We start from the raw sequence: 24,304 nt of genomic DNA, 5'->3' as shown, positions 1-24,304 counted from the left end.
GTCACTGTAGGTTAGCTGACTGTAGGGGAAAGCGTCTGCAGCTCCCCTCACCCGGCCCCCCTGGCCATCACCCACGGAGGCTGGCGTCGCCGAATGCAGGGCGCTAGGACCCGGTGGCGCGGCGTGGGCAGGGACTGGGTGCTCCGGGCGCAGAAGGGCGCCGCTGCGCCCCGTCAGTCCCGGGCAGGTGGGGGCGCGGCGCGGTGCTAGGGGCGCCGGGGGGCGGAGGCGGCCGCCACACCTAGGGCGCCGCGGAGCGCCGGGAGCTGGCGCGGGCGGAGCCGCCCTGAGGGCCGCGCGTGTCCGGGGCTTCGGCCCCGCCCCGCGCCGTCCAATGAGAGCCCGCGGCCGGAGGGGCTGTCCGCACACTCTGTCCGCAGCCCCACTCCGCGCTGCCGACCCCCTGACACCGCAACCCTGCCTGGGCAGCTCGCCCCAGATCCCGAGTTCGGCGCGGTGTCGTCGGCTTCCAGACACGGCTCCCTGTGCCCCTCTCCGGGACCCGGCGCCCCGGCTCCTGGACTCTAGGTGCCCTTGGGTCCCCGGCCGGCGGCGAGCCTTATGGCCCCCCAGGGGGGTGAAGTAGGAGCAGCCTGAGTACCCTCAGCCGGTGCCCCGTCCACGCCCCTCCGGGCCGCGTGGCGGGAGTCTTCGGGGAGCTATGCTGAGGCCGGGTGGTGCGGAGGAATCCGCGCAGCTACCCCCTCGACGCGTTCGCTCCCCTGTCCGCGAGTCGGCTGCCAGACCCACGGCCCCCGACGGCTCTCGGGCTTCGGCCCGCCTAAGTCTTGCCTGCCTTCTGTTGCTGCTACTGCTGCTGACGCTGCCGGCCCGCGTAGACACGTCCTGGTGGTGAGTGTGGCTCTCGGGGTTGGGAGGGTGAGGTCCTGGGTTAAAGAGGCCAGACGCGCCCAAAGGGAATATACAGCTCCCGGCACCCGCTGCTCAGGAGACCAGGTTGTCGCTGTAACGGGAATTAGAGACGATCCGGGCTCAACTGTCACTGAAGTCGCCAAGGGGCGCAGGGGCATGGGGAGGGGGTAAGGTGGCGCCGCTCCTTCCCCGTCCGGTGATGAGGGCGCGGGGTAATCGAGGCTTCTCAGACCTCCTCTATTTCAGCTCAGTTCTCGTAGGGCAAAAGCTACCTTACGAGTTTCTCTTAGGATGGATTCAAGGAACCAGTCGCCCATCTGGGGCCGCGGTGGCCGTCCAAGAGAACTCTCCGATCCCCTGAGGTTGTCCCCGCCTGCCCTCGGGAGGTGGAGAAAGAGGCAGCTGGCAAGCTTGGACGAGCCTCTCGTTGGTCGACCCTCACCCCACCACGCAGTAAGGCGCGGGTGAGGCAGCGGTACCCAGCGCAAGGTTTAGAAATGGAATTAAGGCAAAAACTACCCCATTAACTCCCACAACTAAAACAAACAGATTACTTGGGTTTGCATACTTTAGACATTTTGTCTTTAGCCTATTTTGCGGATCTCACTTCGAACCTTTATCTCCTTCTCTGCTTCCTTTTTCTTCCCTAGATGAGCCCATCTCCCATCTTTTCCCCTCTAAGAACTAGAGGCTTCTAGTCTCAAAGCATTAAGAGATCCTCTCCTCAGATTTCTTGCAGGCCTTAGACACCAGGCATTTCACATGAGGGCAAATGAGGCAGAAGGAATTACGAATCCACTGGGTATCTGTTCTTCTCTCCGCTCCCCCGGGGTCTAGATGGCACCCATCTTTTTCTCCCAGAACTGAGCTGCCCTCTCTCCTCCCCTACCTCCTAGGGGCTGAGCAGGGGGAGAGTGGGACTGAGAAATGACTTAGTAGTCTTGTCTTTCCTCTTCACCCCCCAATTAAACTGGCCTCTTTGACTGGGCTGTTACCCCTCTCTACCCATGCAATGCCCGCCTTCCTCTCCTTACTCTGCCCCTCCCCCCAGACCTCCACCTCCTCCACAGAGTGTGGTCTCTTTCCCGCTTGTACCCTGTGGCTTCTCTCTGGATTTGGAATCTTGGCTGAAGAAGGGTGAGAGGTAGCTGGCTGAAGGGCCAGCGAGCTTGGGCCGCAGATTCCTATCATTTCAAGATGCGTCTTTCTCCATCCCCATCTTCCCCCTGCCCTGCCCCCCTCCCTGCTTTCCTGTTTCAGAAAAATCTCTTCTTGGGATCTTTTTTATCTCTGCAGTGTTGGGGAAGGCAAGGAGGGGGGTTCTGGATGGGGGAGCAGGGAGGCCCATATCTTACATCTGGCTTGAAACATTCTTTTAGAAAAGGAAAAGGAAGAAGGGGATGAGGAGAAAAGCCCTTCAAAGTTCTGTGTGAGATCAAAGCTACCCTTTACTTTCATGGGCTCAGTTTTGGCTGGAGACTTGTGCCTTCGGTGGCCTTGTAGACGGAGAATGAAGTGATCACTGTGCATCTTTATCCATCCCGGATAACAGTTTGCTTTTAGGGACTCTTGATTGCTTACCAATTTGGGAGGCAGCCTTGGTCCACTTGCTGTTTAGGTGAGGAAGTGTCACTCTGGTAATTTCAGCATCCTGGTTAAGCAGCTCCTAAAGGCCTAACTGGGGCTCTTCCGAGCCCCCATTTTGTCCCCTAGGCTACCCTCTCTTTTCCTTTCTCCCTCTATTACTCTCCCCCCATGTGGTTCATATTAAAGATTTTGGAAAAACTCCTGGGTGAAAGAGCTAGCTAGGGAGGGAGGGAAGCAGATGAGTGGGTGATACGGAGGGATTCAGCAGTCCCTGTGAACTGGAGGAAGGCAGCAACAGGGCCAGGATGGTCAGTGAGTGTGAGGCCATTTCAGTCTGCTTGCCTCATAGGGGTCATAGCTGCAGGCCCCAGATGCCTGCCTCAGTAGTCATCACTTCTGGGATAAAGTAGAAAGCTGCTTTCCAAAGGCAGGTTAGGCCCCCAAGGTGATTCTCTTTCTCTTAGGAAACAAACAAAAAAATCAGCTAGATTGATATTCTGTACAACCCTCTGAAGAGATAGATGCCTGTTGACTCTGTGTGTATCCATGTTCCACTCAGGAGCAGAATGTCATCACTATCACTAGTTAACAATCTGATCTTCCTCACAGCCCTTCCCCTTACTCTCCAACCACTCCCTTCCTCTTCTGATCTTTAAGTGGAGGAGGAAACGGATGGTCTCTTCTAACCAAGAAAAACAGAACAAGAAATGGGGGTCTCCTGGCATGTGCCTCCCTGTACTAGTCTGTATTCTGCAGGGGCTTGGATGTCGGGAATCACAAGAGCAGGACTGTATTCAGGACTGTGGTTCACAGAAAGAGGAACAAAGTGGTATCGCGACATTAATATTATTGGGTGTGTTTTTGGGGGCCTTGCCACCAGGCTTCTGGGATCTCAGTTCCCCAACCTGCACCCTCCCCACTCCTGGGGAATTCCTCAATATTAACATTACTTATCAACAACTGTTATTTAATGAGCCCTTCCTAAGTTCCTGATACTATAGCCAAACGCTTATAAGCACAATCTTCTTCAATTCCTAAAATAATACAGCAAGACAGATAATATTATCCCCATTTCACACACGAAGAAACTGAAGGATAGGAGGGGCATAATAAGAAATTCAAGTTCACACCAATTTTGGAGCCTGATTGGTCTACGACTGGTTAAGCATTGTGTGCTTCTCTTATGCTTGGAATTGAAAATAAGCTTGGACTTTGGAGTCCGAAGTCCTTGGTTCACCCCAGTTCTCCTTTGACTAGCCCTGATGGACAGCGCTGAGTATTGTTAATCTCCCAGACCTCAGTTTCTTCACCTGTAAAATGGAGCTCTCTCTCATAGGATTTTTGTGTAGAAAAATGTTTTGTGAACTGTCAAGTATCATATAAATGATACTGTCTTAAGATATTCAGGGAGGATAATAGTTTTATCCTTGTGTTCAACGTCCAATATGGGCTGGGCTAAACCATGTACATACACTAAGGACTGTAAAAGAAAGGAAGTGAACAAAAAGAGGATCCCTGGCCTTATTCAAAAGATACAAACTTAAAACACCTGCAGTGTCAACAAGGAGTAAAGCTGTAGTTGAAATGATGCTTATGGCTAGCTAGGAGGAGTATGGAGTTGGGGAATAAATCAGAGCAGTCAGGTTTTGTTTTATTCAACAAATAGTTATTGAGTACCTGTTTTGTGCCAGACATTGTTCAAGGTACTGGAGATACTGAACAAAATAAATACAAATCCCTGCCTTGAAAGAGCAGCATGTCCTAATCATCTGGGGATGTTGGTAAAATGTCAGTTCAGTAGGCCTGGAATGGGGCCTGAGGCACTGAATTTCTAACAGGTTCCCAGGAGATGCTGATGCTGCTGTTCTGGGGAGCACACTTTGAGTAGCAAGGAGCTAGAGTAGGGTATGAGTCACTTTGTCAGAGGAAGGGATAGGAACTGGTCAAAGGCAGGCAAAGAGAGCATTCTGGAGCAGGAAGCTGAGAAGAAAGTAAAAACTTCTGGAAGGGGAACAGAGCTAGAGAGTCAGGGGCATTTCTACTGGCCCATCAGCTGGGAGATGCCTTAAATATCTTTGTGCCCCTAACAGCTGAAGTCAGTGCTTAGCACATGGTTGGCATCTTGTAGGCACATGCTGAATTTAGAGGAACATAGGGGTGGGTGGACCTCAAGCTGCTTTATTGGAGGCCCCCACACTGACTACGAGGTGTTGACCATTGGAAGTCCTGGTCTGCATATTCTCAAAGCAGCATATGCAGTGGGTTAAGAGTGGTAGTAGAGGAAATTATCTTCCCATAGGAGATACTGAGCAGATATTCCCACGCTCAGCGAGGATATAACGAGGAAGAACCGATGTGGGCTGCAGCAGAATGGAGTTAAGTTAGACCACAGGAAGGACTTTTTACCAGAGTTTGGCCTGCCCTACTCCAGACTGTCTCATGAGGGCTGGATTACTGGTCTCCCATTCCCGTCCAACCCCCCTCTTCCCAAGCCCCAGTTAAAAAAACAAACACCCATTGCCTAGAGCAGTACTCAGGGCTGAACTGGGAAAGCAGAATGGTGGTGAGACAGGGACAGGCTCCAACTCCAACGGTCCTGATTCTCCAAACAAAGCACCGCGGCAGTGGGTGTAACTCCCGGCTGTGCGTCAGGCAGCCCTTTCCGGCCTGGCCCAGACCAGGGTGTTTATTTTGTTTGTTCCTGGAAGCTGTTGCCCTGATGGACAGTGCTGGGGACGCTGATTCCATGGGATTTGCTAGTGGTGGACCAGCCCTCTCACCCCTCCCCGGGACAGATGGGCCCCATCAGCCCTGCTGAGTTCCAGAAGAGGCAAGCATCAGCCCTCCTTGTGTTTGTTTGAGTTGGTGTCACCAGTGGTGATCCAGTCTGTGGGTGAGGGCTGGGTTTGCGAGTGCAGGGGGAGGGGGAAGTGTTGCAGAGGACACAGAGCCCAGGGCAGTCCAGCTTTTCCCTCTCCCCTCTGGCTGCCCTCCCTTCTCCTCACCCACTTCTAGGCCCATTCTGGGGCCTTTCCCAAACCACAGGCTCATTCACAGCTCAGATCGAATCTTTTCTGTCTGTAGCAGCAACAACCCTCCAGGGCCCCCACCTGTGCAGAAAAGGGGCATGAAGGCATCCCTTGATGTGTTAGGACAGGAGAATAAAGAATTCCCAGTGAATCAAGGGCGGTGCTGGAAACAGAGAAAGGGGGTGGGGAATGAGTGTATGGGTCAGATCTCATTTGATGGCCTTGTGGGGAGAAAAGGTGATGATGAACTCCTGCCTTCTCTCTGAAATGTTCTTCCTGAGGCTTGTGGTGGAGTCCAGGGCTAACTGTGTTTGAATGAAGAAAAAAACACTTCCTAAGAAAATGAATAATGACTGTAGCAACCCACATATCTTTTAGTAGCTCTCCTAATCTAATTGATCTTCTTATAATTGTTCACCTAGGCAGACTGGGGACTGGAATATGGGGAGTGTCACTCTGTTGCTTAATCTTGGCCTTTGGTTTCCCACTGCAAACAGCCCTCTGCCCATGCACATTCATCCAGGACATTATGCCCTATAAATTGGGAAGGATGATTTTGAAAGACTCATTAGTTAAGAAAGGTCATGGGACGTAGAAGTAAAGGGTATGGGGAAGAGAGTGGCATGGGGGTCTTCCTTCCCAGATCTCACCATTGGGAATGAGGACTTTTAGCTATATGGGTCTGACTGGAGCTGTAAACATCACTCAGAATTGCCCACTTATCTGTCTTCCCACTGACCCCTCCCCACCTCCATCCTTCTTCCCCCAAACCATGCTATATGAACCAGTTTATGTAGGACATGCCTCTGACATGTGGGTGTAACAATGCTGTCTCAGACACTAATTCTGCTATTTTTCCATGAGGCTCTTAACATTGATTAGATGAACAGGCAATGGGGTTTGTGTGACATGCCCATAGCTTCTGTGTACGTGACACATGCCTGGCCTGTGTTTTGGGAGTGTGTGTCCCTTTGGTTTTTGGCTGGGGAACTGGTGATGGTGGGAGACCACTCAATTACTCTCTCTGAAACAGAATGTTTCTTGAAGGCTTGTGGGGATTGGTTCTTCCCTGAGGCCTTGAGGAATATGGGTTGGAGGAGGGGGAAGGAACCTCTAAAGGTCTGAGTGCCAAGCCTTTCCCCTAGTTACTCCCCCCCACCCCGCGCCCTGCCCCTGGATTGCAGAATAAAGCCAGATGCTCTGACAGGGCCCTCTCCACCTTGCAGGTACATCGGGGCACTAGGGGCCCGTGTGATCTGTGACAATATCCCGGGGCTGGTGAGCCGGCAGCGGCAGCTGTGCCAGCGTTACCCAGACATCATGCGCTCCGTGGGCGAGGGTGCCCGAGAGTGGATCCGAGAGTGTCAGCACCAGTTCCGCCACCATCGCTGGAACTGCACCACCCTGGACCGGGACCACACTGTCTTTGGCCGTGTCATGCTCAGAAGTAGGGGCTTCTTCCAGTTCCTTCTCTTTCTGTGCTTGGTTGGGGTGGTAAGTGGGTAGTGGGTGGAGTGCCTCTTTCCTACATTCTGCCTCATAATTAAGAGTAAAAACTGTGGGCAGAGCCCAGGATACAGTTGGAAACAGACCCTCAGTACCTTTGATATGTAGTCAGTGGCCCTTCTAAATCCCAGGGTTCCAGGATGACGGGTCAGAGCAACAGCATTCTCTGGTAACCTCCATCCTTCATCCTCCCTTTTCCTTCCCTCCCCAACCCCCCAGCCTTCAGACTTCCATCCATGAACTGTAAGACTGAGGACTGGAAATGGCTGCTCTGTTCTTACCAACACCATCACTGCCCTCAGCCCAACACTCCCAACATTATAGTAATGGGAGGGAGAGATAAACAGAAAGGTGATATGTAAATATTTGGGAAGTCAGCGGCTTGGACTTGGCTCAGCAGAAGAGCTAAGCAGAGCTAAACAGTAAACTAGGAGAAAGGGAATGAGACGAGATTCTGGAGGTGTCAGAGGGACAAGAGTGATGATTCATCAATCCCCAAGAGGAGAGAAGGAAGAAAGCTGGCTGGAGAAAGTAGCCTGTCTCTTCAAATAGGATGACCCCTGGGCTGGGGGCTCCACTGCAGGGGAACTGTCCAGCAGAGTGGGCCTGAAAAGGCCTGGAATGTGGACTGAGGCTGACTTGGCTAAGCAGGGGTTGGCACTCAGTGGGAGGGAAAGATTCACTGTGAAAGTTTTCAATGGCTGGACCCAGGGAGTTTGGAAGGAAGCAGGAGTACAGGTCAGCCCAAGAGGTCAGATGTACAAAGAAGTAGATAGAGAGTTGTGAGGGCTGAGGGGAAGGGGGTAGACACTCTGGGGAACATTCTCAGAAGGCAAGGGTACTCTGAATAAAGGAAGCATAGGGGTTTCCCTGGGAAAGAAAAGGAAAAGAGGTTTTAGAGTTGGAGGTTGTGTGGGCTGAAGAAGGAGACAGACGTGGGGCTCTTTCCTGAAACATGCTTCTCCTTTTCTCTCTCTAGGTAGCCGGGAGGCAGCATTTGTATATGCCATCTCATCAGCAGGGGTGGTCCATGCTATCACTCGTGCCTGTAGCCAGGGTGAACTGAGTGTGTGCAGCTGTGACCCCTATACCCGTGGCCGACACCATGACCAACGTGGGGACTTTGACTGGGGTGGCTGCAGTGACAACATCCACTATGGTGTTCGCTTTGCCAAAGCCTTCGTGGATGCCAAGGAGAAGAGGCTTAAGGATGCCCGGGCTCTCATGAACTTACATAACAATCGCTGTGGTCGCACGGTCAGTACTGATGTGTGTGCACGTACATGCGTATTTGGGGGTGGCCAGTACCTATGACCATGGAGTGAATGTGAAGGTAGAAGGGCTGAAGGCTTCTGGATTACTTCCAAAAGCCCCAACCCTTGGAAGAGGAGCAGGAAATGCAAGGGACCTTTGGGAATGCCAAGGTTCAACCTGGAGCATAAAGAGTCTTCACATAGGTGGGAATTAAGGAAAGGTGGAGAAAAGAAGGGAAATAACTTTTAAAGAAATCACCTCCTAAAGTCTGAGGAGGATTAGAGCTTATTCCAGTCAGTGCACTGGCCTTTGAGCACCACCTATATGCCTAGCACTGTGCTGGAAAATGACATGCCACAAAAGCAGAAGGCATGGTACCTTGAACTCTGAGACATAAGAAAAACAGAGGATGTGCCAATAGCTATGAACAGAATCCTGGGGCTTGAAAGTTCAAATGGGCTTTCATGAAAATAAAAGCACTGTTGGTCTAGGAAGGTTTCCTGGAAGAATCTGGTCAGGAAGAATGGGTGCGATCTGACTGGGGAGAGAACAGAAGAACCAGTGGCTCCACCAGCTGACCAGGGCCAGCAGACCTCAGGGCACTCATGCTTTTAGTCCTAGGGATGACCACAAAGTATCCTGACTGCCTTTCCCTTCGCTGCGTCCCCACCTTCCAGGCTGTGCGGCGGTTTCTGAAGCTGGAGTGTAAGTGCCATGGCGTGAGTGGCTCCTGTACTCTGCGCACCTGCTGGCGCGCGCTCTCAGATTTCCGCCGCACAGGTGATTACCTGCGGCGGCGCTATGACGGGGCTGTGCAAGTAACAGCCACCCAAGATGGCGCAAACTTCACGGCAGCTCGCCAAGGCTATCGCCGTGCTACCCGGACTGACCTGGTCTACTTTGACAACTCCCCAGACTACTGTGTCTTGGACAAGGCTGCAGGTGAGTAAGGAAAGCAGGTAGGGACATGGAGCCCCAGGTCTCAGTGCAGGCACCTCTAGTTAATCATGGTCCATTCAGCATCAGGAGTTAGGGATGGAAGTTGGAGGAGTCAGTCAGATGTGAGAATAATCTTGTAATAAGATTACTGATTTATGCCTCAGTCTGCCAGGCCCAAAGCTGCCTAGAGAGGAGAGGAGAGGTCTCCCTGAGACCTGAGGTCATCTAGCACTCCTTTACATTCCCAGCATCTGGGATACAGTAGTTACTGCTTGGTGAATGTTCAAATGATTCACCCATTTCAGTACCAAGCTAATGTATGGGCTATGCAGAGGCATAGGATGCAGACCGAGTTTTGGCTCTTTACAATCTAGCTAAATAAATGAGAGATAACAGGCAGATAATGCAGCTGCAAAAGACAGCAAAAAAAGGTTTATTTGAAAATGTCGCCTTTAAGTTGTTTCTTGAAGTGTGGAGATTATCTGGATAGCTAGAGAGGACAATAGGTAGATATTCTCTACACATGAGTAGAATGGTAGGTAGAAAAGCACGTGATCTGTTCCACAAGCAGAATGCAGGTTAACCTGACTGAGTAAGGTTTGGGGCAGGGGAGATGAAAGGTAGAAAGATAGGTGGGAAATAGACCATGAGTGACCCCGAGAGAGCTTATCCAATGTGCTGCCACTGAAAATTCTAAAATGGAATTGGGGAAGCAAGGAGAGAGGAGATCCCTAGCAGTGGCTGACCGTCAGCAGAAAGCAGCAAATCATTTTTGAATCTGTCCCATGTATTTGTGGTGGAATTCTTGGGAATGCTGGAAGGTGATGTAGTATTCCCCTAGAAAAGTGGAAGTCACCATCATGGCTTGTATTTCAGCTTCAGATGGGTTAAACTAAATACAACCTGCAGTGGAACAGAACTGCTCTTCCCCTGGTTATTCTTACGGCTCTCAGGCTCATCTCTGCAGTATCAGCAGTCAGGACTTCAGTAAGGGGAAGCCAAAACCTTAGCTGTCTTCCACACTATTTGTTTTCACCTATCACTGTCATCCCCCGACAGGCAACTGGCTAGGAGCAAAACTGGGCACAGAAACAGGGTGGAGCTCTACCCAAGCCACAGAGAAAAGTAGCCTGTGTACTTTGAAGGGTGCTAGAGGCTTCCCTGTTGACTCAGACTGTAAAGAATCTGCCTGCAATGTAGGAGACCCAGGTTTGATCCCTGGGTTGGGAACATCTACTGGAGAAGGGAGTGGCTATCCACTCCAGTATTCTTGCCTGGAGAATCCCTTGGACAGAGGAGCCTGGCAGGCTATAGTCCATGGGGTTGCAAAGCATCAGAAATGACTTGAGTGACTAACACTTTCACTTGCAGGAGAAAAAAGGTTGAGGAAGCACTTCTGATTCTCCTAGTGATTTCCTGTCAGTTCAGTTCAGTTCAGTTATTCAGTCGTGTCCAACTCTTTGTGACCTCATGGACTACAGCATGCCAGGCTTCCTTGTCCATCACCAACTCCTGGAGCTTGCTCAAACTCATGTCCGTCGAGTTGGTGATGCCATCCAACCATCTTATACTCTGTCATCCCCTTCTCCTCCTGCCTTCAGTCTTTCCCAGCATCAGGGTCTTTTCCAAGGAGTCAGTTCTTCGCATCAGGTGGCCAAAGTATTGGAGTTTCAGCTTCAACATCAGCCCTTCCAGTGAATATTCAGGACTGATCTCCTTTAGGACTGACTGGTTAGATCTCCTTGAAGTCCAAGGGACTCTCAAGAGTCTTCTCCAACACCACAGTTCAAAAGCATCAATTCTTTGGTGCTCAGCTTTCTTTATAGTCCAACTCTCACATCCATACATGACCACTGGAACAATCATAGCCTTGACTGCTGCTGCTGCTAAGTTGCTTCAGTCGTGTCCGACTCTGTGCGACCCCATAGACAGCAGCCCACCAGGCTCCGCCATCCCTGGGATTCTCCAGGCAAGAACACTGGAGTGGGTTGCCATTTCCTTCTCCAATGCATGAAAGTGAAAAGTGAAAGTGAAGTTGCTCAGTTGTGTCCAACTCTTAGCGACCCCATGGACTGCAGCCCACCAGGTTCCTCTGTCCATGGGATTTTCCAGGCAAGAGTACTGGAGTGGGGTGCCATTGCCTTCTCCAATAGCCTTGACTAGACGGACCTTTTTTGGCAAAGTAACGTCTCTGCTTTTTAATACAATGTCTAGGTTGGTCATAGCTTTTCTTCAAAGGAGTAAGTCTTTTAATTTCATGGCTGTAGTCACCATCTGCAGTGATTTTGGAGTCCCCAAAAATAAAGTCTGTCACTGTTTCCATTGTTTCTCCATCTATTTGCCGTGAAGTGATGGGACCGTATGCCATGACCTTAGTTTTATTAAAGTTGAGTTTTAAGCCAACTTTTTCACTCTCCTCTTTCAAGTTCATCAAGAGGCTCTTTAGTTCTTCTTCGCTTTCTGCCATAAGGGTGGAGTCACCTGTCATTATTTCCTATCACCAAGTTTGTTTTCTTCCCATGTGCCGTAATTAGATAGTTACTCTATAAATGCCTAGAAATAGTTATACATCACCCAGGTGTAAACCTATGCTATCATCCTAAAATGCACCTTTGGAGAAGGATCTTTCGAGTCAGGAGGGAAGGTGACTCAAATGTATGTGGGGTGTTCTCAGAGGCATAAAATTAAATCTCATAAAACCCAGAGTGGGGCCTGGAATTTAAAGGGTATGAGTCATCCCAGAAGGGAGTATGGATCCAGGATTTCCCTCTAAAGCAGTACAGTCCTATTGAACTTTCTGTGATGATAGAAATACTCGACATCTGTGCTCTTCAATACAGTAACCATTTAGTTATGTGTGATTACTGAGCACGTGAAATATAGCTAGTGTGACTGAGGAACTAAATATTAAAATTTATGTGCTTTTAATTGTGGTTTAGTTACTTTGTTGTGTCCCAACTCTTTGTGACCCCATGAACTTAGCCCGCTAGGCTCCTCTGTCCATGGAATTTTCCAGATAAGAATACTGGAGTGGATTGCCGTTTCCTTCTTCAGGGCACCTTCTTGACCCAGGGATCGAACCCAGGTCTCCTGAATTGCAGGCAGATTCTTTACTGACTGAGTCACCAGGGAAGCCCTAATTTTTTTTTTTTGGTAGTTCCATGAGTTTTTTTTTTTTAAATCTTAATTGGAAGCTAATTACTTTACAGTATTGTGGTGGTTTTTGCCATACATTGACATGAACCAGCCAAGGGTGTACATGTGTTCCCCATCCTGACCCTCCCTCCCACCTCCCTCCCCTCCCATCCCTCAGGGTCATCCCAGTGCACCAGCTCTGAGCACTCTGTCTCATGCATTGAACTTGGACTAGCAATCTATTTCACATATGATAATATACATGTTTCAATGCTATTCCCTCAAATCATCCCACCCTCGCCTTCTCCCACAGAGTCCAAAAGGCTGTTCTATACATCTGTGTCTCTTTCGCTGTCTCGCATATAAGATCATCATTACCATCTTTCTAAATTTCAAATATATGTGTTTTTCTTTCTGGCTTACTTCACTCTGTATAATAGGCTCCAATTTCATCCACCTCATTAGAACCGAATCAAACGCGTTCTTTTTAATGGCTGAGTAATATTCCATTGTGTACATGTACCACAGCTTTCTTATCCATTCATCTGTGGATGGACATCTAGGTTGGGGAAGCCCTAATTTTAATTAACTTAAATCTAAATGATCACAATTGGCTAATGGCTACTACATAGGCCAGCTCAGCTCCAGAGTATTGAAGAGGCTTCTGGTGTACAAGAGAGAGAGTTAGGACCTAACTCCTGGAGTTAGGTGAAAAACATATGAAGTAGATCTAGTCACTCCACACTCTAGAGCAGTGGTCCCTAATGTTTTGGTTTGTATACTCCTATGGTTAAAAAAAATTTGAGCATGTACATCCAATACATGTATATTTACTTATGAATTATGTCTATGTTTCACTGTACTAACATGTATACCATAAAACATACAAAGCAGATATTTTAAATTGATGAGATTAAAAAATATAGAAGTAAGAGTATTTTCTATCCATATTTAGTGGCATGTGGAGACTACTAACAGAAACCAGTTAAGTTATTATACCCTTTTTGAACCCCCAGGCTAGTCACTTTCCCATCTCCAGGAAAGGGCTAAAGTAGATACTCTCTGGGATCCATCCTATCCAAAATTCTAGGATTTTGTGATCTGTTGGCAGGATCTCTTTGGCAAAAGTCAGTCAGAATGAGGTTGTGAGCATTCTCTGGAAGGGGAGTAACACCATCCATACCCTTCAAGAGTACCTACCATAAAAAAAAAAAAAAAAAAGAGTACCTACCATAGAGGGTAAAGCAAGGGATATTCTTTAGGAATTCCTTAGGGAGAAGCCTCCTGCCAGAAATGCTTATCAATTTGTCCCCTCAGATGATTAGATATTCTTGGGCTTCCCTTGTGGCTCAGCTGGTAAAGAATCTGCCTGCAATGCAGGAGACCTGGGTTTGATCCCTAGGTTGGGAAGATCCCCTGGAGAGGGGAAAGGCTACCCACTCCAGTGTTCTGGCCTAGAGAATTCCATGGACTATACAGTCCATGGGGTCACAAAGAGTTGGACACAACTGAGCAACTTTTACACACACACTTCATCTACTGAGTTAGGTGCTATTAACTAACTTGCTAGACCTCATAGCTAAGAAATGTAGAATTGGGTTTTAATCCTAGATAATTTGACATTGGGCCTATGCTTTTAATTTTACTTTCTCATATAGTACAACTTAATGAAATATAAACCAAGTTGTAGCCAGACTTCTTAGAAAAGATAAATTATTGGCTAAGTTTTTTATTTTAACTTTTTATTATATAAAATTTCACACATCAAGTAGAGAACCTTCACCCAGCTTTAAGTTATGACATTTTCAGGCTAAGTCTTGAAGGGAATATGGAGATATGTATTGGTAGGGAGTGCACTGCAGGAAAAGTCAGTGGTCTTTGGGGAGCCTTGATGGTGGGAGGAAATAGGCCTGGTGCAGAGGGCAATGAGATGGTCATTTTGGCTACTGGATATATTTTCAGGAAATGAGATGCTTTATGGTTTCCTCATGAGGATGTGGGTAAGGGAACCCAGAGCAGCTGAAGGAAGAGGTAACTTGGTTCTCACTCTCTCTTCCCCAACCCAGGTTCCCTAGGCACTGCAGGCCGAGTCTGTAGCAAGACATCTAAAGGGACAGACGGTTGTGAAATCATGTGCTGCGGCCGAGGGTATGACACAACTCGAGTTACCCGTGTCACCCAGTGTGAGTGCAAATTCCACTGGTGCTGTGCTGTGCGGTGCAAGGAGTGCAGAAACACTGTGGACGTCCATACTTGCAAGGCCCCCAAGAAGGCAGAGTGGCTGGATCAGACCTGAACATAAAAATACCTCACTCATCCCTCCACTTCAAACCTCCTGATTCAAAAGCACAAGATCTTTGCATGCACACCTTCCTCCACCCTCAACCCTGGGCTGCGACAGCCTCTATTTAAGGACTTGGAGAACACTCCAGAGGGACCCTGGTGTCCTAGCTGGTTCCTTAGCCCTGGGAAGGAGTTGACAGGGGATGTATTATAAAAAAAAAAAAAAAAAAAAACCGAGCAGCTCCCTGACTCCCCACTCAGTGGAGGCTAGAAGGGAGAGTGGAAGAGGTAGGAGTCTTCAGAGTGATATGAGTTGCACTAAAGCACATGGTCAAGGCTCATTCTTCCCTTCCCTTGCATTGGCTTCCTGATACTTCTTGTGGGTGCAAGAGAAAGGGTACCTGGAGAGAACTTCTTTTCCTACCTGGCCGAGGGTAGATGACAGAGATGAAACCACGTATCTTTTCCCTGGGTTAGTGTTAGCTAACTGCCTGGTACCCCAAAAGAAATTCTGCAACATTCTTTCACTATCAAGAGCCTGGGATTGCTAGATACGAGTTAGCATAGTGGACAAGGTTCCATTTTCATGCTCATATGTTTGTAAACTGCTGTGTTTTGTAGGAGAAAAAAAAATTATACAACTATACAAACATACATTCTCTTCCAATCTTTCCTTTTTAACCTGTATCAGCCAGCACTGCCTCTTTTGCTCCCTTGCTGCCTGTATAAACTGAATGGCATGCAGTGTCAGCCTAACAGATCATTAGAACACTCCTAAGAAAAAGTAATTTGGTTACTCTTGGGATTTGTACTTTTTTAAAACTTTCCATGCATTATTCTGGTGGTCATCCAGGTTTCAGTTCAGTTCAGATCAGTCGCTCAGTCGTGTCCGACTCTTTGCAACCCCATGAATTGCAGCACGCCAGGCCTCCCTGTCCATCACCAATTCCCGGAGTTCACTCAGACTCGCGTCCATCGAGTCAGTGATGCCATCCGGCCATCTCATCCTCTGTTGTCCCCTTCTTCTCCTGCCCCCAATCCCTCCCAGCATCAAAGTCTTTTCCAACGAGTCAACTCTTCACATTTGGCAAACACTAAATAAAAGATAACGTGACTCATCGAGGGTGGGAGAGGGTAACAAGACGGATCTCAAGGGCCACATGAGGCATCAGTGTAAACTAGGCAGGTAAACATCTCTGGCTTTAGCAATTTTTAGGAGAAGATCCTAGCCTTTGAAGCTGGGAGCAAAAACCAGTGGTTACAGAGGGAAGGAGAGCTGGGGTTTGGGGCCAAACAGCTTAGAAAGCAGCCTTTCCTCATTTATTCAACAAATCTTTATTTAGTGACTCTCCAAGTCTTGGTGATTATTATCCTTCAATCCACATTTGGCCTAAATAGCACAGTTCCTTCTAAGCTACTACCCACTGCCTAACTAAGCTTGCAGTAGTGGCATCTCCAGAGATAGCAGGCTTAGTAAGCCAGAGGAGGGTAGGACACCGAGTCCCCAAAATCACGATGTCCTATTTTTATGTGACTTGGACAGTGGTTGTCTCTTGCCTGTTGATATTTTAAGGGAGCAGAGTGGTGTAGAAATTTGCATTTATGATATACCTAGGCTAAAATCTCAGTTGTACCAGTTACGATATTTTGAGCAAGATTCCCAAATTCCTTGAGCCTCTATCTTCTCATCTCTAAAATGAGAGTGTTAACTTACCTCAGATATTGAGTTTTAATTCTGCCCCCAAATCCAGCTAATAGACCCTCTTACCAAAGCCCCTAGCTGGTCTAGCCCATCCTGACTCTCAGAATCTTCAGTTCAGTACTGTAAGGTACTGACAGCAGGCTGCAGATTAAGGAGACTGCACAGGGAATTCGGAATGCAGCACACACACACCCCTTTCCCTAATTCCTCTCTGGCACCCCTTGGGGTCCTCACATGTTTGTGGAGCAGCTTTCTCTGCACAGGCAGCAAGAGGATGGGGGAGCCATAGCTTTGGGCTGTGGGGGCAGATTTATTTGGATGATAGGACTAATATTTGTGTAACCTGCTGAGACCTGTGTGGGAGAGTTGAGGGTGGTTTTTCTTTTGGTGAGGGGGTTTGCTCCGGTTTCACATCCATTAACACAAAACATGAGCTAGTCAGGGCCCTTGTGGTCTGTGGTGAGGGGATTCCTGTGGAGAAATAGGACTGAGTGAGTCAGGCCAGGGGAATGTCTTCCTTGCAGAATGGAGTCAACTGGATAACTGATGAGCCAATGGTGGGATTAGGGAGGGGGAAGAAGGAGGGGAAAAGAAGAGCTTCTGACATCTTGAGCTGGGATTAAGAGGAAGAAAGCTTTAAGGTAGTGGAAAGGTAAGGGTCACAGACAGGCTGGACTCAAGAACAGAGCTGAATGAATTACAGAGGGAGGCTATCTGGTCTGCTGGGCCACTGGGAAGAGCTCTCAGGTCCCAGTCAGCTTCAGCTCTCGTAAGAATATCCAGGTTACCATATAAATGACAGCCTAGGCCTTCCATGGGAAACTAACCTGAGCTAAATCTACCTGTGCTCTGTTATCTTATCCTCTCTTTGCTTCTTACCCTGGGAGAGGAAGTGGACCTCTTCTGGCATCTCATACTGCTATGTGCTTTCCCCTGGGCTCCAAGTTCTAGTTCATAAAGACCAAGTTTTGCTATTTCCTATAAATGGTTGAGAAGAGCAAGCTCTCCAGACAGTGAGGGGGCTGAAAAGTGTGGTGGATAGTGAGGGGGAAAAGGCCCATGTAGGCCCTATTACAGAGGCTAATGTGGCTCCAGAAAGGAATGATGCCCAAGCAATTAATTTCTCCTCTTATTCCTTAGCTTGCCTCTACATCCTGACTGGCTTTACACAACTGGCGTCCATTCTGCACTATACAAACAAACTAATTTATTTGGAACAAGCAGCAGAGTGAGAACTTGATTTGATGCAGTCAGAGCCTCAATTAGTCCTGCTGGTACTCACTCACTGCCTTTAATCCCATCCCCCACTGCCACCCGCCACCCCCTGCCCATCTCTCTTCTGTTTAATAGGGGCCTGTCCCTCAGATCAGCAGTCTCTTAGCCTGCCTCCTGTCTTTCAGTCCTTCCTGTTGGTCTTCATTTCTTTTGACTTTTAATATTTAGGTATAATGCATTGTAGAAAACACTATTTGGATACAAAGTTAACTTAAAAGATATTATCCTTTAAGGACCTTAGAATCTTTTAGAGAAGGCACATGACTTAACACCTTACCTGCACAGCCTGTGGCCAGTTTCTCTTATGTAAAACTAAGAATGCCAGCCTTAACATAGTCCTGCAGATAAAAGCCAAAGTGTATTATTGCTGGGCTTGATTAATAGCATGAATCCATACTCTATATGAGAGTATTCATATAGAAAAATGAAATCACGGACTTCAGATTATTTCAAAGAATCAAACATATCCTGGCCCTGAGGATCTGCTTGCAAAGTCATGACCACTCATGGCCTCATTTCTCCTCCTCCCTGTTACAGAGAGTACTTTCTTCTCAGTTCTTTCACCTCCCCTAAGTAAGCACATCAGCCACTAAGTTCTTCGCCAAATTCTCAGACCCACTCAGGACCTTATTATAAGAAAGATAACAAGGAATTTTTTTTTTCTCAGCCTTTCTGAGGTTTTATTTAAATGCCCTCAGTGGTCATAGGGCAGAAGCCCAAGGGAGGAAGCTGGAGAGAGTATGTTTCTCATCCCTGGGAGGCCTAGCTCCAGCAGCCAAATTACAGCACCAGTGAACAATGTAGTACATTCCTGGACAGGTCGGTGGGACCCTGGGCGCCTGGGCCTTGTGGAGAGAGGTGCCAGACACAGAGCTCTCCGTAAGCAATCCTGCAGAGCTGCTCCCTGGGTGCAGAAATGAAATACGGGAGAGCTTCACATTACACAGAGACCTGTAGCTCACACCTGGTTATTGATGGCCTTGGTGAGGCCTCTGCCTCCGCCCTCCACTTGGGAACTGCCTGCTACTATGGGGGTTGGGCGTCTTTGAAGCAGTGGTGGAAAACAAGAAAGAGATGTTTCCTTTTCTCTCTTTGCCCTATCAGCCTGCACACAATCATGAAGGTAAATACACACAAAATGCACAAATATAGCACATACACATAGCTTTTCTTAGGCTACATTCGGGTGCTCATCATCCTCCTTCTCCCCGACAATAAAAAAAAATAAGCAACTAGATTTCAATCAAACACTTCAAAAATTATATCAACAACAGGGTGTTCAGCTGTAACCAAGAACATTTTAAAATTAACAACATGCAAGCAGCTGTTGGCTTGGGACTGGTACCCCTCTAGGAGATGGCAGGGGAAGGATACAGAAAGGGCATGGAAAGAGATCAGCAGTGGGCAATTCCCACCCAGGCACTATGCCTGAGACTGTAGAACTTCCCATGGCTGTTCCACACTGCAGAGAGTGCAATTTGTATCCTCTGTGCTATGCATGAGAGGGCAGTCTTCTATGACTGCTTGAGGTATGATTACTAAGCCTGTTGCTCATGAGCTTTTGTTGTCATTGTTTTTAATTCTTCCTGGATTAGAAAACAGGATAACTTTGGGTTCCAGCGATGACTTCCACAAGAGAAAGGCACTAGAGGGGAGCAAGCTGTGGCTTTACTAGGGTAAATATGTCACAGGTGCTGTACTAGACTGAGCTTTCCCAGAAGCTAGTGATTGGCTGGTTTCAGGCAGAGGCCAGTGAAGTGTCAGTAATATTCCTGTCCCTGCCCCCAAGGTCAAAGGGATAGAAGAGAGGAAGTCTATCGGTGTGTTTTCCCACTTTTCATTTATGGCTTAGGGCTTCCCAGATGGCACAGTGGTGAAGAATCCGCCTGCTAATGCAGGAGACGTGGGTTCAATCCCTGGGTCAGGAAGATCCCCTGGAAAAGGGAATGGCAACCCACTCCAGTATTCTTGCCTGGGAAATCCCATGGACAGAAGCCCGTCGGTCTACAGTCCATGAAGTCACAAACAGTCAGACACAACTGAGCACATATTTATGGCTTAAATGATCTCTGAACATCACTGTGGTTATTCCTCAGTTACTTGAGATGTTTTAGTCATCCTGAATTTGAGAAAGCAAGGTAAGCACTCTCCCTTTTGTCCTCTAACTCTGAACTGTTCTGTCTTAAAATTTGCCTTTGCTCACTTTTATTCCACCTACGAGTCTACAGATGGATCATCTAGGCATTGGAGTCCTCTTTGGCCAGAACAAACAGAAATAGGATGACTTTACATCAACCCCAGTAAGCAGACTTGACCAAACAGAAAAGCTCAACTGAGTGAATAAAAAGAGTTTAATCCACAGCTGTTCTTTTTTTGACAACTTTCAAGGTGAGGCTTCCCCAAGAATAACTGATACAGGTTTCTTATGTATAAACGCTTTTGCTTATATGTAATTGTTTCACCAACCCTGTGATAGGAATTATGCTCATTGTGCAGGTGCTGTTCAGAGAGGCTCTGTGATTTGTCCAAAGTCCTGTGGATATTGAGTAGCTCAGCCAGAACTCAGACCAAGGGCTTCTGACTTCAAATCTTGTGTGTTCTGCTCAGAAACTGAGGGTGCCTATGCTGGAGGCAGGAGAATCCTAGCACCTTTAGGACAGAAATTGACACAAAATATCCTAGGAGAGTACACATGAGCAGAATTTACAAAAGCAACAGCTTAGGCCTTCCTTAATCTCATCAATGAATCCCTTTTCTGCCATTTCTATCACTAACACAACCACCACCGAATGATCACTATACTACATTTAGGCGGCCCATGTATAATCAGCTCTGGTTTCCAATTCTTCCTGTTCTCCTTTTTCCTTTTACAGATTAACAGTTCATCTTTTGTTTTAGTTTTATCTAGTCCTTTTAAAGATGCTAAATGTGTAGACGGAGCAGTAGTCACAAGAAGCCATGAGAGGAAGTTATTAAGGCTTTGGGCTTCTAAAGTATGTATTAGAATTTCCTTTAAGACTTCAATCTTTTTTAAACTACTGTCAACTCCTGGGCTAGGTAAGTAAGAACAGTGAATGAGAGTGCTAAACAAGCAAAAAAACAAACAAAAAAACCACACACACACACAAATGGTCTTATCCCAGATCAGATGCCTACTCACAGCCTAGTAAAAATCCTGAGACCTTGAACCAAGACAAGCTATTTATCTATACCAAGGTAAGGAGTATCTACCCTGCAGAGAAACCCTTAAAAGACAAGGCAGAAAAAAGATTTTCACTTGATCAAAAACTTTTGCTGCTGCCCTCAATCCCTCCTCCCACACTTATTCAAAATCAGACTTCTGTTTAGGTCCGAGACTGTGAGACAAAGCAGCTCTAAGAGATAATGTGTGCAAGAGGAACCCTTCCCTGTTCAACCCTGGAATGCATTCCATTAGAGACAGCATAAGCCCTTACATACCCTACCTATCCTACTCCTGTACCCCAACTGTGAAGGCAGAAGGGAAAACTGCAGGAATACAACATTCATCATTCATAGATCTGGGATGCTGCAGCTCCCTGACCCGGGCCCCAACTTGAGCTAGGGGAAGAACACCTCATGAAAACAATCTACCTATAGTTAAGATTCCTTTCAGGGCAAATCTTACTTTTTGGTCCATCGATCTTGGCGCTCACTGTTCTCTCTGCTTCCCACCCCCACTGCCTCTGCATGTGGGCTCAGAAGTCATCATCTAAAGAATTCCATTGCTCACCTCCTGCATAGCAGCACAGCCCCATGAGGCCACACACCAGATGGAGGGGATAAAAGTACGAGGTCATGGCTTCTAGCAAGAGGCTTTTTCTTAAACTAACCCTGACTCCTGGAAAAGAGGCAGAGCAGGAGAGTGTCGCGTGAGCTGCTGACGACAGCAGCTTCAGAAGTCTTGGATAAAGAGCTAACTTAGCTTTCAGTGGAAATTTCTCTACTTCTGGTCTCACATCTACGTTTTGAATGTGTTTGAATAGAATGCAGGGACTGTCAAACCAAAGGGTTAAATCTTGCCCAACTGTAGGAACCTATTCAACAGGTTGCCACACACATGGTAAGGTGGAGGCCAAACCCTGAACACGTACCCCGTTTCTCTAGGACTAACTATGAAGAAAGGGAAAGGGTATGGAAAGTGGACTAGAACTCAGGAGAAATTGAAAGGTTGTCAATAGGCCTTCAAAGTCTCTATGTATTAATATAATGTACACAAGGATGGGGATGCAGGAGGCGCATCGTTCCTAGAACCGTTAGGCTTACTGAGTGACAATGTGTGGAATCAATAACTACAAAGAAACAAAACAGTTTAAGCAACAGACTGAGAGACAGAATTCTCAGACTAAAGGAATCAAGTGAATGAGATTAATCAGTCTTTCTATAGGAGGTGGCTTTTGAGCAGGACTTTTAAAAGATACAGTATGTTTTGGTTGAGAACAGACAGAGGAAAGCATTCTAAGTAGAAGGAATTGGTTTATGCTGAAACTTAGAAGCAAGAATGTGCAAGCAATATATAAGGAATTTCAAGCAAGTACATAGTATATACACTGGGGAATACAGAGAAATTAGAATGCTGAGATCAGGGCTTAAATAATGTGAGGTGACTACATGTGCCCAGATTGTCAAATGGCTCAAGAGTTCCCTACAGAGCCACACAGCATCTTGATCTATGTCAGCAAACACCAGGGCAGCTATGGGAAAACACAAGGATGAGTCCATTTGTTACAGACAGAGGGACTAGAAGAGAGCTACACTGTGAAGCCCCAAATGCTAAATATTGCTCACTCTAGCTCCCTATCATTTGAGATTCTGGGCTAAATAAGAGCTATCAAATATCCTGTCCAGAACTGTGATGCATTAATGTAGGCTTACAGGCCTAGAACTTGGTGTAAATCAAGCCAAACACTTATGAAATTAGAATATAAAAAAGAAATTCTTTAAAAATAGAAAATACATGCTTCTTTCCCTGACTCTCAAATTTGACTGGTCTCCTACACTGCATTTGGCATATTGGACTTTTGAGGCTAGCACATTCATCAGAGCTGAGTGAGCTGAGGCCATACTGGAAAGGAGGAGAGCTATGAAAGAGTTTTAGGGACTACAAAATCAATTCACTGAGTGACAGGATGGTTCTGGTGAGAGTTGGACCATAAAGAATGCTGAGTGCTGAAGAACTGAGGCTTTCATATTGTGGTGCTAGAGAAGACTCTTGCGAGTCCCTTGGACTGAAAGGTATTAAACCAGTCAATCCTAAAGGAGATCAACCCTGAATATTCATTGGAAGGACTGATGCTGAAGATCCAATACTTTGGCCACCTGATAAGAAGAGCTGACTCACTGGAAAAGACCTTGTTGCTGGGAAAGACTGAGGACAGGAGGAGAAGGGGGTGATAGAGGATGAGATGGTTGTATGGCATCACTGATTCAATGGACGTGAATTTGAGCCAACTCCAGAAAACAGTGGAGGACAGAGGAGCCTGGCATGCTGCACTCCATGGGGTCACAAAGAGTGATATACAACTTAGCAACTGAACAACAGCAACAGGCTGCTAGAGCAACAACCAAAGATAAGATACAAATTCTCATTTCATAATCTTCAAATTAGGTCTCTGGCTTCTTGCACTTGTTGAAGGTAAAAACAGAGCTATTTATTGGGCTTCTGCCATTTTTTAACTGAACTTTGCTAAACTCTGAGGATAAAAACCATAACGGCAACCCTGTTCTTCCATAGCACTTTTCTGGTGCCACTTTCAAAAACGGAATATTGAAATGTGTGTGTGTATACATATATACATTTGTGTGTGTATGTGTGTGTGTGTGTGTGTATATATATATATATATATATTTATGAACACTGAATAAGCCAAAAGGTGAGCAATGTATTAACTTTCTGCTTTACTTAACTGCCACAATTTAGTGCTGGAAGGGAGGGAAGCAACCACTTAACAGTGATAGCATTTGTTGGTATCATCTTAGTTTTTCCCTCCTCCCCTAAACAGTTTATAAAAGGTGATTTGTGAAATTCTTCACAATAGAAAAGCTCAAGGGTTTACATTCAACTGTGACACCACTATGAATTCATTAAGAAGCGTGTTTCAGGTTGCACTATAATTTCCGTATGTAACATAAACCCATGGAATCTGACATAAGCTGATTGCTCATGCTGGTTATTTTATTTACATTTCTGAATGGAAGGGATTTCAATACCCATAAAATATCTAACTTATTATTTTTCATCTGTTCTCCCAGAGCAGCTATTATAAAACAGGCATAGAAACAGAAGTCTCAACTTGTATGACTGGCTAAGCAACCAGGGAAAAGTTACTGCTCAAAAGCAATGTTTAAAAAAAATAATTCAATATGGAACTTGAGACCAAATGTGATATTATTACTCTAAATACTATGAAAAGGATAAAAGTTTTTTGTTGTTGTTGTAAGTGTTCATTATGCTTGTTGAAGTCCTATAGGAGTAGGAGGTAGTCCATAGGAATTCAGGGGGCCTTAAGTCTACTTAAGTCTTTCTCTAGAGACCTAATGTGTTAGCAGACACAGCCTAATATAAATGGGAACACAGATGAATGGATAAGAGTGGGCTCCTTACAACCCAGAAACATGAATACACCTCCTTACCAGCAGGTTACAAATTAGACTTCTGAACTGGAAAATGCCATGAGGGATTTAACTCATTATTTGGAGATGT

General features: G+C 46.9%; 1 protein-coding gene across 1 annotated transcript; it reads left to right on the top strand.

Annotated features, from left to right (window-relative positions):
* Window positions 1-661: 661 nt before the first annotated feature.
* Window positions 662-14,636, top strand: WNT2B (Wnt family member 2B). The gene is made up of 5 exons (XM_052637390.1): window positions 662-852; window positions 6,716-6,936; window positions 7,975-8,252; window positions 8,927-9,191; window positions 14,390-14,636. The coding sequence occupies exons 1-5, from the start codon at window positions 662-664 to the stop codon at window positions 14,617-14,619; spliced, it is 1,185 nt and encodes a 394-aa protein (XP_052493350.1). The 3' UTR covers window positions 14,620-14,636.
* Window positions 14,637-24,304: the final 9,668 nt, after the last annotated feature.

The sequence above is a fragment of the Budorcas taxicolor genome, chromosome 3, assembly GCF_023091745.1.
Source record: "Budorcas taxicolor isolate Tak-1 chromosome 3, Takin1.1, whole genome shotgun sequence".
Lineage (NCBI taxonomy): Eukaryota > Metazoa > Chordata > Mammalia > Artiodactyla > Bovidae > Budorcas > Budorcas taxicolor.
The sequence above is the reverse complement of the archived record's forward strand: the minus strand, read 5'-3'. Positions and strand labels throughout refer to the sequence as shown.